We start from the raw sequence: 15,660 nt of genomic DNA, 5'->3' as shown, positions 1-15,660 counted from the left end.
TGTGGATGGTGGCGCCATTGAGATACACAAAAAGCAGGAGACCATCATGATCAAGTTATGAGTTTGTTCTTCTTTTTCACCCTCCCTGTACAACTTCTAAAGGGAAAGGCATGAGCTCTCAGACAGACCACAATGGTTCTTGCAAACTGCTCTATTTAAACTGTATGAACAACAAGATGCAGTGTTCATTAAGAAATGCAATTTTCCATTTGGTGATAGTTCCAATATTGAAATAGGCTGAATTTGACGCAATAATAAACATATCTTATGAATACCAAAGGTAGGCTTTTCAATTATTTTCTCTGTCTAAAAAATAGACTATTTTCAATTTCTCATTTGGTCAAATGGAGGGGTTATTAAGTTCATTACCAACGATGTTATTTTTGGCCACGCACTTTTAGAGCGGAGCAGTTGTTGTGCATGAGGACTTCAGTCCTTGCCAGAACAGGACAGGGATGAGAACACCGTATCCAGGGCAACCAAGAGCTCAGCCTTTTCAGTCCATAAATAATCATTCCTCAGTTTGCCCTTTGTAATGCTGGTCTCCAAGTTACTTCACGACAGAAAGAGCTTGTTTAGGGGGCCACTGTTCTTTTTCTTACTTTCCATTTAAATGACTGCTAAGGATTATTTTATAAGAAAGGACATATTTCAATTCCATTCTAAATTATATTGGCAAAAGTCTGCAACTTCTTTTTTTTTTAAGTTTATTTATTTATTTTGAGAGAGAAAGAGAGAGCATGGGTGCATGCAAGTGCACACACAAGTTGGGGAGGGGCAGAGAGAGAGGGAGAGAGAGAATCCCAAGCAGGCTCCATGCTGTCAGCACAGAGCCTGACGAGGGGCTTGATCCCACCAACTGTGAGATCATGACCTGAGGTGAGATTAAGAGTTGGACATTTTGGGGCGCCTGGGTGGCTCAGCCGGTTAAGCCTCCGACTTCAGCTCAGGTCACGATCTCACGGTCCGTGAGTTCGAGCCCCGCGTCGGGCTCTGGGCTAATGCCTCAGAGCCTGGAGCCTGCTTCCGATTCTGTGTCTCCCTCTCTCTCTGCTCCTCCCCCGTTCATGCTCTGTCTCTCTCCGTCTCAAAAATAAATAAACGTTAAAAAAAAAAATAAATAAAAAAAGAGTTGGACATTTAACCGACTGAGCCACCTAGGAGCCCCTGCAACTTATTCTTATGTTCTTAGCTCTGGCTCCAAGGATACTCTGAGTAACCAGCACACAGAAATATTTTTCTTTGGGGGGGGGAGGGGTAGATACTCTTTGGTACCAAGGCTGCTGGAGGAGTTACACAGGCCTGATCATTCAGTTTAATGAAAATATAACTAAGGCAAGAGAAGCCTGCCCCCAAGTCTTGTTAGAGCCAGTCTGAATTCGTCCTCCATGAAGACTTGTTAAGTACTCTCCAGAGCAAAAATCTCACCTTCTGCTGGATGTAGCACTTATTTGGCAAATTAAGTCCCACATTGAGAAGTCACTTTATCATGGTGGTTAGAAACTCAGACTCAGGAGTCCTGCCAAGCTAAGGCTGAATCATTTCACTCAAGAGTCTCAATTTTCCCATCTGGAAATGGGAACTCAACAGCATTTACCACACAGGACAGCAGTAATGAATGGATTAGATAACACATGTAAGGCCTAGTGCCAGAGCATCTGAGATTTCTAAGACCTACAAAGATGCTGGAGACTTGGGAAAAAAAATTTCTTGGAAGGAAAATCGCAAAATTAATGAATATTTAATTCAATACTTAAAACATATGTTATCCACTGTCAACTACACTTGAACTCAACCTTTATATAATTTTATATAAATATAAATCAGTTACTCAGTTTTATATTCCCTTTCAAAAACTGTATAGTAAAAAAGTTGTATTTATTGTTGGATCACAGTGTATTTTAATGTTTGATCTGACGTTGAATGTGACCTTATATGTAAATATAAGTAAACTACAAGTAAATTTCCTTGGGCCAATGGAGGTCTTAAAATGTCTCTAGGTACTTAAAGAAATGGTAGCTCTAATTACCACTATTATAATAATACTGATTTTATTATTCTGCCTTATGGTGTTTTTAAAGCTGTATAGGACTGTTCTGTCAGTGCTTCTGCTTTGTCCTTCCAATTCAGCCTTAAGATCCTTGAGGACAGTATTGGGGAAAGTGGATGGAGTCAAAACACTGGGTTCTTCTCTGGTTCCACCACTCACCAGGTGTGGAAGCTTGGACCCAGGATAGGTTAGTTTCTTCACCTGAAGAATGGGAAGGCCCTGACCTGATCCAGCTCCTTGGCTGGCCTATAGTGAGGATGGTGGGCCATGTTTAAAAGGGCTTTAACTGTATAAACGTACGGGAAAATACAAGCTGCTGAAGCATCTGCAATGCCTACCATGGCGCTTAGACACAGGGAGGAGTAAACATCCTTCTTTTTCATTTACTTAATAAACATTCATTTAACAAATATCGACTCTCTTCTGTGTGCCAGGGCTTGTGCTAGGAGCTGGGGATACAGTGAGATACCCACAATTGACAGTAAAATTACTCTTTTTTGCTTTCAATGTATGTTTGTATATATCACCATACAATTACCTGAAGGTAAGACAATTTAAGAAAAGACAGACCTAGAATGGGCTCTGAATATTTTCCTTTTTTTTTTTTAATAATTTTTATTTTTAAGTAATCTCTACATCTGACCTGGGGCTTGAACTTACAACCTCGAGATTAAGAATGGCATGTTCTACTGACTGAGTCAGCCAGGCACTCCTGAATGGGCTCTAAATATTTCTCATGGGGAGTGTTCTCATGCTGGCCCTAGTTTTCCCAGGCAAGGCTGGGCTTTGTTAGAAAGAAGCTTGCTTGCCATTAAGGCAATAAACAAAGATGCAAATCCCTAGACTCACAGGTGGCAGGCAGGAGTTCCAGGTGGTTGTGTCGTCACTGCTGGTGCTAATGCTGACATTACAGTTGTCCACCTGGGAAGCACTCAGGCCATGGGAAGCCCCCATATCCTCCAGTTCTTCATTCTGTTGCCGCCGCAGGCTGGCCAGCATTTGCAACTCAGATTCACTCATCTGGCTGGGCTGATAGTTCCTCCAGTCATATTCCTGACCAAGAGAGAAGAAAGGGACAGAGCAAAGGGTTACTTGGCCATTCTTAATTTATTCTATTCACTACCAACAGATGTTACTCTACAGCCTTAATCCCTTTCAAGGGCTCTCCACTGACTGATGCCCTGACCCTTAAAGTGCCCTTATACAATGCCTACCCCACCTGCCTCACTTTGTTTGTTTGCTCCCAGCACATCAGCCACATTAAAGTCCTCAAGAGCATCAAACTCATGTCTGCCTTAGTGCCTATGCACATGCTAGCCTGTGTGCCCCACGTACTGGCTAACTCCTAGGTGCCCTTTGGGTCCCAAATTGTGTCATCTTCCAGGGAAGCCTTTTAGGACAAACACAAACTGGGTCAGCCCCTCCACAGTAAGTGCTCTCATGGAATCATAAGGTGCTCATTTTTTAGCATTTATCACAATTGCAGTTATGCAATCATTTATGGGATTCACAGGTGGTCTACAGGCTCTACAAAGGCAAACACCATTGCCTTACACTCATTGTATTTCTCATGTCTGGCGCTTGACCAGTGTTTGACTACAAAAAAACTCAAAAAGTTTTTTTTTAAAAAGAAAAATCACTTTCCAGGTGAAGATCCAGTTTACAAGAATACTGATGAATTTCATCACTGTAAACATTATGACCAAATACATTCAACTTTCAGTAAAGATTGAGAATGACTGATGCTAATAAAAGCCACCAAATAAAATATAATCTTAAGATGGGAACAAGTAAGTTCTGAAAGCCATAAAGACATCATAGTTATAACAAACACACTGAACGGGACTTTACTATATATATACATATATATAATACTATATATATGTGATACAGATTACATGCATATATATATATATACATATATATATGTATATATATATATACGCATGTAATCTGTCCGGTATATTTCTCCCCAAGAATACTACTACAAATCTTTAGAGGCTAATGGAAATATTCTTTCAACGTACAGGGAAGAAACTGTCATATGGAATTTTCAAAAACCTTTCTTTCTCTATGGTCTAAAACCAAGTTTGATGGCAAAGGTTAATTTTAACATCGCTAAAATGTTAGCATCACTTGTGAGTACTGATTTACATCCGGGACTGCCATATAACTTAAAAACAATCTTGGAATTTTCTTGCCCATCTGCAAACACTGGTTGTGCTCAAAAAGGTTTCATGACACACTAGAATTTTTTAGATACTCAAACCTCTATACTTACTTTCTCGGAGGACTCTTTGAGACAGCTACTGTCTTCTCTTCTTTTCTGCCTCATAGGGACGTAAAAAATTAAGGAAATATAATTTAAAAAATTCTTGTGTTTCTACGACATTAAAAAGTTTTAAATAAAGTACTGTCATTATCATAACTAGGGGATTATGAAAGCTTGTGATCTAATAATGTGATGTAGACATTTTCTGGAAAGTTGCTAGTGGAAACTCATTTAAATTTTTATAATTTGTGGCTGCAGCAGCCTGGCACCCTGAGAGACCATGCAATCTCTAATAGGAGATTCCATGAGTATTTAATATGTTTTGAGAGTTCTTGAGACAAAACAGGTATCACAAGAAGAAAAAAATTTATACTCTAATGAGTATCTAATGAGTGTTTTTTCTAATGAAAAATACTAAAACAAAAGAGAAACAGAAATAACTTAAATGTAGAGGAAATAGTTGGGGGAACAATAAACATAAGAAAAGATGCTCAGCATCACTGTCATTAGAGAAATACAAATCAGCACCGCAATGAAACACCATTCATACCCATTAGGGCTGTCATTATACACAGTTGGACAGTAACAAGTGTTGGTGAGGATGCAAAGAAATTGGAATCCTCACGAGTTGCCGGTGGGAATGTAAAATGATGCCACCACTTTGGAAAACAGTTAGGTGGTTCCTCAAAATGTTAAACATGGGCCACATGGCCCAGTAATTCACTCCTGGGTACATACGCAAGAGAAATGAAAACAGATGTTCATACAAAAACTTGAACACCAAAGCTCACAGCAGCACTATTCACAATAGCCAAAAAGTGGAAACAACCAAATGTCCATCACCTGATGAGTAGAGTTTTGCTTATCCACACAATGGAATGTAATTTACCCATGAAGGGTCATGAAATACTGACATGTGCTACAACATGGATGAACCCTGAAAATATTCTGCTAAGTGAAAGAAACTGCAGACAAAAGGTCACAGATTGTATGATTCCATTTGTATGAGATGTTCAGAACAGGCCTATCCATAGAGACAGAAAGCAGATGGGCTGTTGCCCAGGGCTGAGAGGTCTGGAATGGGGAGCGACTGCCAATGGGTATACAGTGTCTTTTGTGGGGGATGCAAATGTTCTAAAATTACATGGTTACAGAATCTCGTGAATATGCTACAAACTGAACTGTACTCTTTAGGAGGCTGACTTTTATGGTATATGAATTATATCTCAATAAAAACAAGGTAGTTCAGTACTCAGATGTGAAAACTAGACTCACAGCTTGACTGTGGGCTCAACAGTGAACATTGCGACTTGCTGTGCTTTGCTTCAGTTTTTCTGTCAAAAAAAAAAAGGAAAAAAAAGAAAAAAGGAAAACAAAAATGGAATGAAAGATTCTAATGTGTCACCTAAGCATGTTAAGTGGCTTGTCATTGCTAACACACACTTTTACAGTGAGAAAGGAAATTCTGTTTTCATCTTTCTTGAGAAAGCTTTAATATGTACTCAGTGTGATTAATTCATCCATTCCTTTTATTTATTTAATCCACAAACCTGTACTGTGCCTCAGGTACAACCATAGGTATTAGAGCAGAAAACCAAGAGACAATGGGCAGTGGTTAAGCCTGACAGATCTGAGTCTGGGCCCCAGTTCCATTGGTTAGCAGCTTGATGTGACTGGGCAAATTACCTAACCTCTCCCTTCCTCAGTTTCTTCATCTGTAAAATGGATACCTCATGCATACCTCATATATACCTCATGTATTCCTTATGTGATTTTCACTGGGCTGAATGAAGTAATGTATGTAAAATGCTTAGCGTAGTATCTGACAAACAGCTACACTAAGGGCCCCCAAACTTAGGCTTTGTACCTCTATGAAAAAATGTTTGAGTATGTACCTTCTAATATATGATTATTTATAAATTAAACAATGTGTGTACATATATATATATATGTATGTATGTATTTTTTTAAAGAGATAGGAGTTTATTGAATATACCACAGGGAGTGGTGGGCAGGACAGCATAGGAGAGACTGTCTGCCACATGTATAGCTATATTAAACTAGTATGCATAGTATAAAACATATATAAAATGGTGGAGCTTAACAAAAATGGAAATAGCTCAAAAATTTTCTCCTTCAATGATCCCAATGGATCATTTTTGGTGTACATCTTGGGTGAGTACCTCCTTCTTGAGGACCACAGAGTTGGCAATCAATACATACGCTTCCTGTTATTACTGTTCTTTCCTCTCCCCCCTCCACCCAGTGGGAGTTCATCTATTCTGTACTATGCCAGGAGCTGGGAGTATAAAGAAAATAAGACACACCTCTGTCCTCATGGAGCTCATAGATGAGAAACGGGAGACATAACAGGCATTATAAATCAGGGTATTATATGTACTGGGATCAATACTACAACAGAGATATGACTAAGATGCTTGAGGAATGCAGTACAGCAATGACTAACTGCCCAGCAGAATTGGAAGACACCTCACAGGGGTCCAAGGTGACACTGGATAGTAATTAAATTTGTTGACAAAGGGAATGAGTGGCCTTCAGAGGGAGTGAGCTCTCTCTACCACCGGAAGTACTAAAGCGGAGGCTGGGGAAATGACACCTGCTGGGAATATTGCAGTAATCTGCAGTGGTGGAAATGGACCAATTGATTCATTCATTCATTTACTCTACAAATACTGAGACCCTATTGTGGGCCAGGAACTGTTGATGCTATGCACTCTGAATTTCCATGATTTTATTTCATACACTAGTAAAACGTGTTCTGACAACACCCTGGAAAAGGCAGCCAAAGATGAGCAGAGAAAGAAGTGACGTTCTCCAGGGTCATGAATAGAGCAACTGGTGGCAGAGACAGGTAATTAACTTAGTCTCCTGATACATTCTTGATTTGTAATCTCTTAAACCATTTCAAAATTATCAGAAAGGCTGAATCATTTATTCATATGTATATATATATATATTTTTTTTTTTTGAAAGAAGTCTTGCAATAAAGTCTTCACATGAAAGGGGACTCAAGCACAAGACACTATCTAACTAAATTATACAACGCTTGAGAGGCAAGTGCCTTATCTAATTCTATCTCTGAAAGGCTCAAGATGTTATGTATAACCCAATTTTGCCTCAAAATATCCTTGGAGGAAAGAAGGGGGACATTGATATATCAGTCAGATTTGTTTCAGGAAGGAGGTAATGGGCTCAAGGCTATATACAATTCTGCTGTGCTCAGATTCCCAGGCAAGTCTTTCCCTCGTGAAGCCATTCAAGCCACTCATTTTCATTGATCTTCCTTCAGACATTTTTAGAAGCCTAACACAGTGAAGCCACAAAGACAAATGAGATGTGGCCCCTTAGAATCTAGTAAGGAAATCAAGAGCTAGAAAAAAATGAACATAAAATAAGGTAGCATACACCTGAATGTAGTATTAATCAGAGTCTTAATCATGATCAAAAGGAAAATTGATAATTCCAGCAAAATAATAAAACACAACAAAAATAAGCTTATAACTTGATGCCCTTCACCTAATCTCTCTTCTCAAGCTAGTAAGGCAGAAGAGCTTAATTGATCAAACACGTGCCTATAGAATGTTGTGAGCCTCAGATAAGAGCTCATTTTACTGAACTGTTCTAAGTTCTAAGGTTAAGTTCACAATGGTGGTGTAGAGCCAAAATGAGACACGGCCCTGGGTTAATAAGATCAGGTGAAGAAACTCATTCCATTCTATATGGATGGGAGAGTAATAAAATTGGGAGAAAATTGGGCCGTTATTCTCATTCTGGAACCGATAAAATCTCCAAGACTCTCTTTCTGAATCAGGTCTGCATTGTAACAGTGCCTGAACCCACAGCATACGGAACATCATGTTGTAAAAAACTCTTAATGAAAGGTCTACCAAACTATCCCTGGCTCTTTGTATTCTTTTAAGCTATACCAAGATACAAAAACTACTACTACAAAGGGACTGTGCCTATTAGAGCAGAATATAATGTGAAAGGCAATGTGAGGAAAGGAGTTACACCAGTCTGGCATTTCAGAAAAGACAGAAGTCACTTCTTGTAGGATTGGTCAAGCTTCATGGAGGAGATGGTCTCTAAGCTGGACCTCAAAGGATAAGAAGGGTGATACAGCAGCATATTCTAACCATCAGGCAGGAAAACATACGGCAAGCTAGAAGTATCGAGCTTATGTTCATAAAAAGCATTAAATACACTAGAAATACTTAGACATACTGTTTCAGAAATGAAATTGGAAATTGAGTTCCAAAAGAACAAGGATGGAAATGCCTAGAATTTAATCTAAACCTTTTATGACCAAATGGCTTCCACTGCCCTACCCAAGTTTATTAAAAGTCTATGATTCTAGAGGCGCCTGGGTGGCTCAGTCGGTTAAGCATCCGACTTCAGCTCAGGTCATGATCTCACGGTCCGTGAGTTTGAGCCCCGCGTCGGGCTCTGTGCTGACAGCTCTGAGCCTGGAGCCTGTTTCAAATTCTGTGTCTCCCTCTCTCTCTGACCCTCCCCCGTTCATGCTGTCTCTCCCTGTCTCAAAAATAAACGTTAAAAAAATAAAAAAAAAAGTCTATGATTCTATCAAAGGACATATTCTTATTGGATTATATGATATCTCTATTATTTAGTCATTATTATTATTTTTAAAGTTTATTTATTTTTGACACAGAGAGAGAGAGAGAGAGAGAGAGAGAGCGAGCTAGGGAGGGGCAGAGAGAGAGGGAGACACAGAATCCGAAGCAGGCTCCAAGCTCCGAGCTGTCAGCGCAGAGCCTGACGCGGGGCTCGAACTCACCAGCCGTGAGATCATGACCTGGGATGAAGTCGGATGCTTAACCAACTGAGCCACCCAGGTGCCCCATCTATTTTTTATTTTTAAGGAATTGTCATACCATTTTCTTACTAAAGAAAACAAAAACACTAATTTGAAATTTTTTAATGTTTATTTATCAAAAATACAAATTGGAAAAGATATATGCACCCCTATGTTTACTGTAGCATTATTTACAATAGTCAAATTATGGAAGCAGCCCAAGTGTCCACTGAAAGACAAACGGATAAAGAAGATGTGATACACACACATACACACACACATAGACATACACACAGGAATATTAGCCATAAAAAAGAATGAAATCTTGCAACAACATGGATGGACCTAGAGAGCATTATGCTAAGTGAAATAAGTCAGACAGAGAAAGACAAATACCATTTGATTTCGCTCATGTGGAATCTAAAAGAGAAAACAAACGAACAAACGAGCAAATAGGGAGAAGAAACTGATGGTTACCAGAGGGGAGGTGAGTGGGGGATGGGTGAAATAGGTGATGGGGGTTAAGAGGTATTGACTTCCAGTCATGAAATAAGTAAGTCATGGAGATGAAAGGTACAACCTAGGGAATATGGTCAATAATATTATAATAACGTTTTATGGTGACTACGTTTGCCATGGTGAACATTGAATAATGTATAGAACTGTCAAATCTCTATCATACACCTGTAACTAATGCATTGTATGTCAACCATATGTCAATAATGAATTTAGAAAAAAGAAAGAAAAAAGGCATATTCTCAGTAGCTCTCATCAAAAGAATGGATAAATAAGTGGTATGATAGTGGCACAGTAGGACACTACATAACAATGAAATAAGTGATACACTGAATCTCACAAAAGAAATGCTAAGAAACCAGGCACAAGAGGATAGAGACTGGTAAAACCAGTACGGGGATTTGGAGGAAAATCTGAAGGGATAGTGGCAGAAAGGGATAGTGACAAGGAGGGAGGGGCTCCTGGTGTGTTGGCATTGTGCTGTTTCTTGATCTGGATGGTGGTCACGTGGATTTTGTTCAGTTGGTGGAAATTCATCAAAGTAGGCACTTAGGATATATGTACTTCTCCATGACCAAAGCTGGCAAAGAAGTCCAAGATTCAAAAAAGATTTCCTAGGAAGTAATTAGTTGTTAATCACTCACACTTTATTCTGCACTGTCTTAGCTGGGGCAAAAAAAAAAAAAAAAAAAAAAAAAAAAAAAAAAAAAAAAAAAAGAAAAAAAAGGGATTTTGTAAATGCTGAAGGGTCAGTATCACTGGTAGGTTCAAATGTGTATTATTAAGAGTTTTGAAGTTATCACTAGAAAGTTTTGGAACCCAACAAAATAGCAAGAAAAGTAGTAGAAATCTATTTTCCAAAGCTAATTTTGAAGTTTAATTAGCATTTTATTATGAAGATTAATCTCCTCTCTATTGCTATTGGCAGACAGTGTTTAATGTCTACATTGATGTTTTAAATAATAGCTGGTGGTAAATTAGTGTTCAGGCATCTCTTCACCAACTAGCACCCCCTGAAGACTGGTTTCAAAGTCCTGAGCATGTATCCCACACAAGAGTTTGCCCTGATTCACTGGGGATGCAGACCCACTAAAGATAAGAATGAAGGGAAGACAGAAGCCTCAGAGATGAGCTGCAAGTGACAGATACATGAGCAAATAGCTCTTTCACAATATATGGTAGCTTTTGGCATATGTCTTCACCATGCAAAGGGGTAAATCAAAATGTAAAGAGCAGGCCACGGCGTAACTTGAAAAACTTTGCTAAATCGAAGGGATGACCTACCAACTGAACACAGCAGACATCAGAAGGCGGGTTATTTAAAAGAAACAACTGGTCAGAATCTAGACTGTGTTTTGTCAATGGCATTCATGTTGACCTAGGCTTAACCAGACCAATGTCTGTCACAAACATTTTGGCTTGTAACCTGGAGACACTTCAAAACCCCTGACTCAATTTGTACTTCATCATCTATGCATACTAACCCCTTAGAAATGTCTCAGGTAGAGAATTCTCAGGTAATTTAAATGCAATAGTGGCAAAAGTCCTTGCAAAGAGGTTGCTTTGTATGTCATATATATAGCTCTCTTTGGCGGGGCGGGGGTGGGGTGGGTAGAGGGCATGAAAGTATTTTTTAATTGTTTTTTTAAGTTTATTTATTTATTTTGAGAGAGACAGAAAGCAGGGAAGAGGCAGAGAAAGAGAGGGAGAGAGAGAGAATCCCAAGCAGGCTCTGCACTATCAGAGCGGAGCCCAATGTGGGGCTCGAACTCATGAACCGTGAGATCATGACCTGAGTAGCAACTAAGAGTTGGTCGCTCAACTGACTGAGCCGCCCAGTCACCCTGCACCAAAGTATTTTTTTAAAATGATGCTTATATCGATGGGCTAAATTTGTATAGAATACCCTTTTAATCCACGACTTCCATACAATATACTTCTATCCATTTTGCCTTGGAAGTCAGCTTGCTGATTTTCAGAAAGAATTCTCGGACAATCATAGCTGAATTCTAATAACCTTAAAGGAAGTTGATAAACAATTTCTAATTTTCTAGCACCTATCTACTGAGTTCAAGGTACTTCTTGAGTTTAACAATCAACTATAGACTAGAAGGCAGTTAGTAAAGCTAAATGGAACACGTTTTATATTATATTCAAGGATATGCCATCTGTAAGGCAACTGTAGCTTTGTACATGGGCTAAGCACAGTAGTCATTCAATACACGGTAGTTTAAAATATTATTTAAAGAACCAGGAGGAAAACAATTACTGAGCCTGCTTATAGAAACGAAAATAGCAAAACCAACCAATGTTTCTAGAGTGGGAAGATGATAACTTTAAGTTCAGATGTCAAACAGTTTGGCTATACTGTAGTAATGACAGATACACCAACATCTGTGCATGCTTCTGCATATTAAAATACTGTAAAGCTTAAAGTCCCAATGGAAGTTAAGTTGCCACGTGACCACAGAATTTTCCTAGTGGCCTTTTTCTGGGGGTGGTGGTGCAGTGTAGTGGAAGGTGAGCCAGCTTTTCTGGCCAAAGTTCTAGGGTTTGATACTCTGCTTTGTCACCTACTAGATGTGAACTAGCTAAAACCTCTCTGCTTCCTGTTCTCTCAAATAGGAATAAGTAAGCCCTCTTGTGAGGGTGGGAGATGAAGACTGGACAGGAAGTCTGGGGCACCTTGTAGACGGCTTGGCACACAGCAAATATGTACCCCAAAACCTTAAAGTCGCAAACAAGGTTCTTGAATCAAAGACCTTGATCTCAATGTGTCTAGGAAATACCGTCAGCCTGAGGCTTCTTCCATAAAACCGGGAAATGGCAAGCAATGACTTGCTCCTTTAAAATTAGGAAAACTAAGCCATCAAAGAAGATAGATTTCTTCAATAAACATTTGACTAGTAGGATGCTAACCTTAGCATTAGAATATTAGAGAACAGACAGTAAAAAGTTACAGTGTGTTGGCTAAACAACTAATGTGTTTTCATCGATTCATACTTCTGATAGTCTCTTAATTTTTGCCCAGTCTTTCTATCTACCATTTCTGAAATTCCTGAGAATCTGAAACTGCTCCTCTTCACCGAAGTAACTGGCACATTGTTTGCATACCTAGCTGTTCAGAACTGGAGATATTAAAATGTCCTACTTCCTTTTGCAATCTCATATCATCACCCAAATTTTGGTCCACGTTTCCATTTTTAACTATTTAAACACACTTCTACTCTAGACCGTTTTGTCCACAATTAAATTGGACATGAGATGCAAAGAGTTTGTTTACTCAAAAGAACAAACTATTCTGTAGCATCACAAGTATTTGGACTGAAAAAGATACTCAAAAATTAAGACAGAGGGCTAGGAGCAAGTTCCACCTGGGAAACCTCGATGCTTAATGCAAATCCTTTTACTAGTAGCACCAATGTTATTTAAGCATCACATTCTGTAGCTTCAGTGATACCCCCTGCAGTGCATTGACAGATAAACTGAGATAATGACTCTTTTTTCAGAGGCAAGGAGAGAGAGTATAGTTTGGACAAAACAGGAAAACACACTCTTCTCCAAAGGCTATTAATTGGTAGGAGTGTCCAATGTAATGAATGAAGTGTTCTCACCATGGCTAACACTATGGTTTATAAAACTGCTGTTAGTCCTGTCCAAGTTAAATTCACTCCATCAACCACGAAGCTGCACATCTATAATTCAGCTCTGGGAACAAGGCAGGCGCACAGAGGGTACTCTCTGGGGAATGACTGGAGAGACATCAGGTTCTGCGTCTAAATATTTTTCTCTCTTTGGTGAACATTGAGAAAACACCAACATGTTACCTGGCAGAAGTGACCCATTAATTCATTCTTATGTTAGCACTTGATTCAACTATTAACAGAGGACAAGAAGCACATATAGCTATCACTTATTGAATAGTACCAATAATTAGTTTTTGGAATTCTACTGAATTTGAAAAAGTTTGTTTTAGAATGCCAGGCACACTGGTTTACATTTCTAACTACTCAGAAATAGGTACAAGAAAGCATATTTTTGGATTTTGGACTAAGTGTTCTACATGTACTATCTCATTTAATACTCATGATGACCCTATGGAATAAGTATTATTTTCTCCAAGTAGATAGATGAGATAACTGAGGTTCAAGGAGGTTAAGAAATGTGTCCAAGGCCACATAAGTTAAAAGAAGCAAAGCCAGAATTAAAATCCTGGTCTGTCTGATTTGAGCTAGGTGCTCTGAGGCATAGTGTCTACTGCTCTTGACTCTCAGAAGAATGAAAATGTAGATTGACATGCATAGAATTCTCTTTGGGGAAGTCCCTGAGGGTGGCAAAGATGAAGGCTGTCTATCAGGTGGCCCAGGAAAGCATGAGGCCAGTGGGCACCTGTAGTGGAAGCCTTGGAAGGAGGGAGAGTCACCGGGTGAACCTGCATAGTTGGGCCAGGATGATGGACGTAATTACAACACACAGAGCAACCTGACCCCAAAACAGGTGTTTTGCAACAATGGAATATTGTTGTAACTGAAGAAAGTCAGAGGTCAGAAAGACATTTATGAATTCTTTAAACAATGGGGTATTGTTGGAAAGACAGCTGCAAATGGCATACTTGAGTGGCAAATTCAAAGAGACAGATGGCTTCCCTTTGAACAAAGAGTATTATTATATACCCTAGAAAATGCAGAACTTCATGTAATGGAACAGTGGCTTGAAAGCTCTAAAAATTTACAAAATCATTTTCCTCTAAGTTTATAGAGTACAAATTGCAAAGGACAGTAAACTTCTATTTAAAAAAAAAATATGGGCTCAAGTTCATCAGGGAGGCAGTGAAAGTAATCCCTTTTCATTATCCAAAGGAAATTGGCTTGGCAATTCAAAAAAATTATACCATGGCTTTTAAAAGTGTCCTTCCACAATTCAGTTTTGATTTTTTAAAAATGAAAATGTGAAAATTAAACTAAAAAATTATATGAGATTCATTTTACTTTTTTCCTTATAAAAAGCCATGTTTTTTTTTTCTAAACAGAATACCTGAATTTTTTTTTTAATTTTTTAACGTTTATTTATTTTTGAGACAGAGAGAGACAGAGCATGAATGGGGGAGGGGCAGAGAGAGAGGGAGACAGAGAATCTGAAACAGGCTCCAGGCTCTGAGCTGTCAGCACAGAGCCTGACGCAGGACTCGAACTCACGGACCATGAGATCATGACCTGAGCTGAAGTCGGACGCTTAACCGACCAAGCCACCCAGGCGCCCAAGAATACCTGAATTTTTAATTGGTAGCATATTTTGTCTTGTGACAATAACCATTCTTCAATAAGCTCAAACTTTTTCTGGAAACACAAAGCCTGTTATATACATTTTTTTTGTTTGTTTGTTTAAAGATGCACATAATGACATTTACAGGTTTAAAATGATTCATTCAAAACTGTTTGAATGCAGTTATACATGTGGAAAAGTTTAATTACCAGCTATCTGCATGGTTGCGATATTACCCAGAGGGCTGTACTTGTTTCTTAATTAAAAATATTTGAACTTAATAATAGGGAACTCTATTTAAATATGAATAAAACATTGGAAGGAAGAAGTTTACCAAGTAGTTAGCAAATCAATTTCAGTAAGCGTTCCTTAAGAATTACTAGTCCTCTGTCGTATCAGGGGATGTATCTCCGTTTGTAAGAACCTTTAATTTTCCCTTGTCATAGAGTCACCTCTCGTTGGCACTTTGGGAGATCAGATTTTCGATGGGGTGTCCACTTAGAATTCTTGATTGCAGTACCTTGATGGCTAAGTGGATGGCTCAGGTCTCCTCGCAGTCTTCCAGAGCCCAGTAAATTACATGACCATCCTCCTGGTCATTCAGGACACAAACCTGAGAATCATCCTTGATTCTGCCTGTTTCCTCCTCCTTTTGGCCCCCCCATTATGCCAGGAATCTGCCATTTTCTTCATCTCCACTCAGATCTATCAGAATAATGCCTC

At 39.0% G+C, this 15,660-nt stretch overlaps 1 protein-coding gene across 13 annotated transcripts in view; it reads right to left on the bottom strand.

Moving 5' to 3' along the window:
* The window catches only part of CFAP20DC (CFAP20 domain containing), a 238,572-nt gene that overhangs the window by 55,400 nt on the left and 167,512 nt on the right, over positions 1–15,660 (bottom strand). For 8 of the 13 annotated variants that reach the window (XM_040454584.1, XM_040454585.1, XM_040454586.1 and 5 more), the window contains 2 exons: positions 4,332–4,376; positions 2,900–3,103 (listed from right to left, as the gene is read on the bottom strand). In XM_040454584.1, the coding sequence (XP_040310518.1) occupies positions 2,900–3,103; positions 4,332–4,376 (249 nt within the window). Of the gene's footprint in view, positions 1–2,899; positions 3,104–4,331; positions 4,381–15,660 lie in introns of those variants that run through there. The other 5 variants (XM_040454589.1, XM_040454595.1, XM_040454596.1 and 2 more) reach the window with 2 other exon arrangements.

This window comes from Herpailurus yagouaroundi, unplaced genomic scaffold (assembly GCF_014898765.1).
Source record: "Herpailurus yagouaroundi ecotype Mexico unplaced genomic scaffold, PumYag 213, whole genome shotgun sequence".
NCBI classification, from domain to species: domain Eukaryota; kingdom Metazoa; phylum Chordata; class Mammalia; order Carnivora; family Felidae; genus Herpailurus; species Herpailurus yagouaroundi.
Note: the sequence above shows the minus strand (reverse complement) of the source record. Positions and strands in the feature narration are given on the sequence as shown.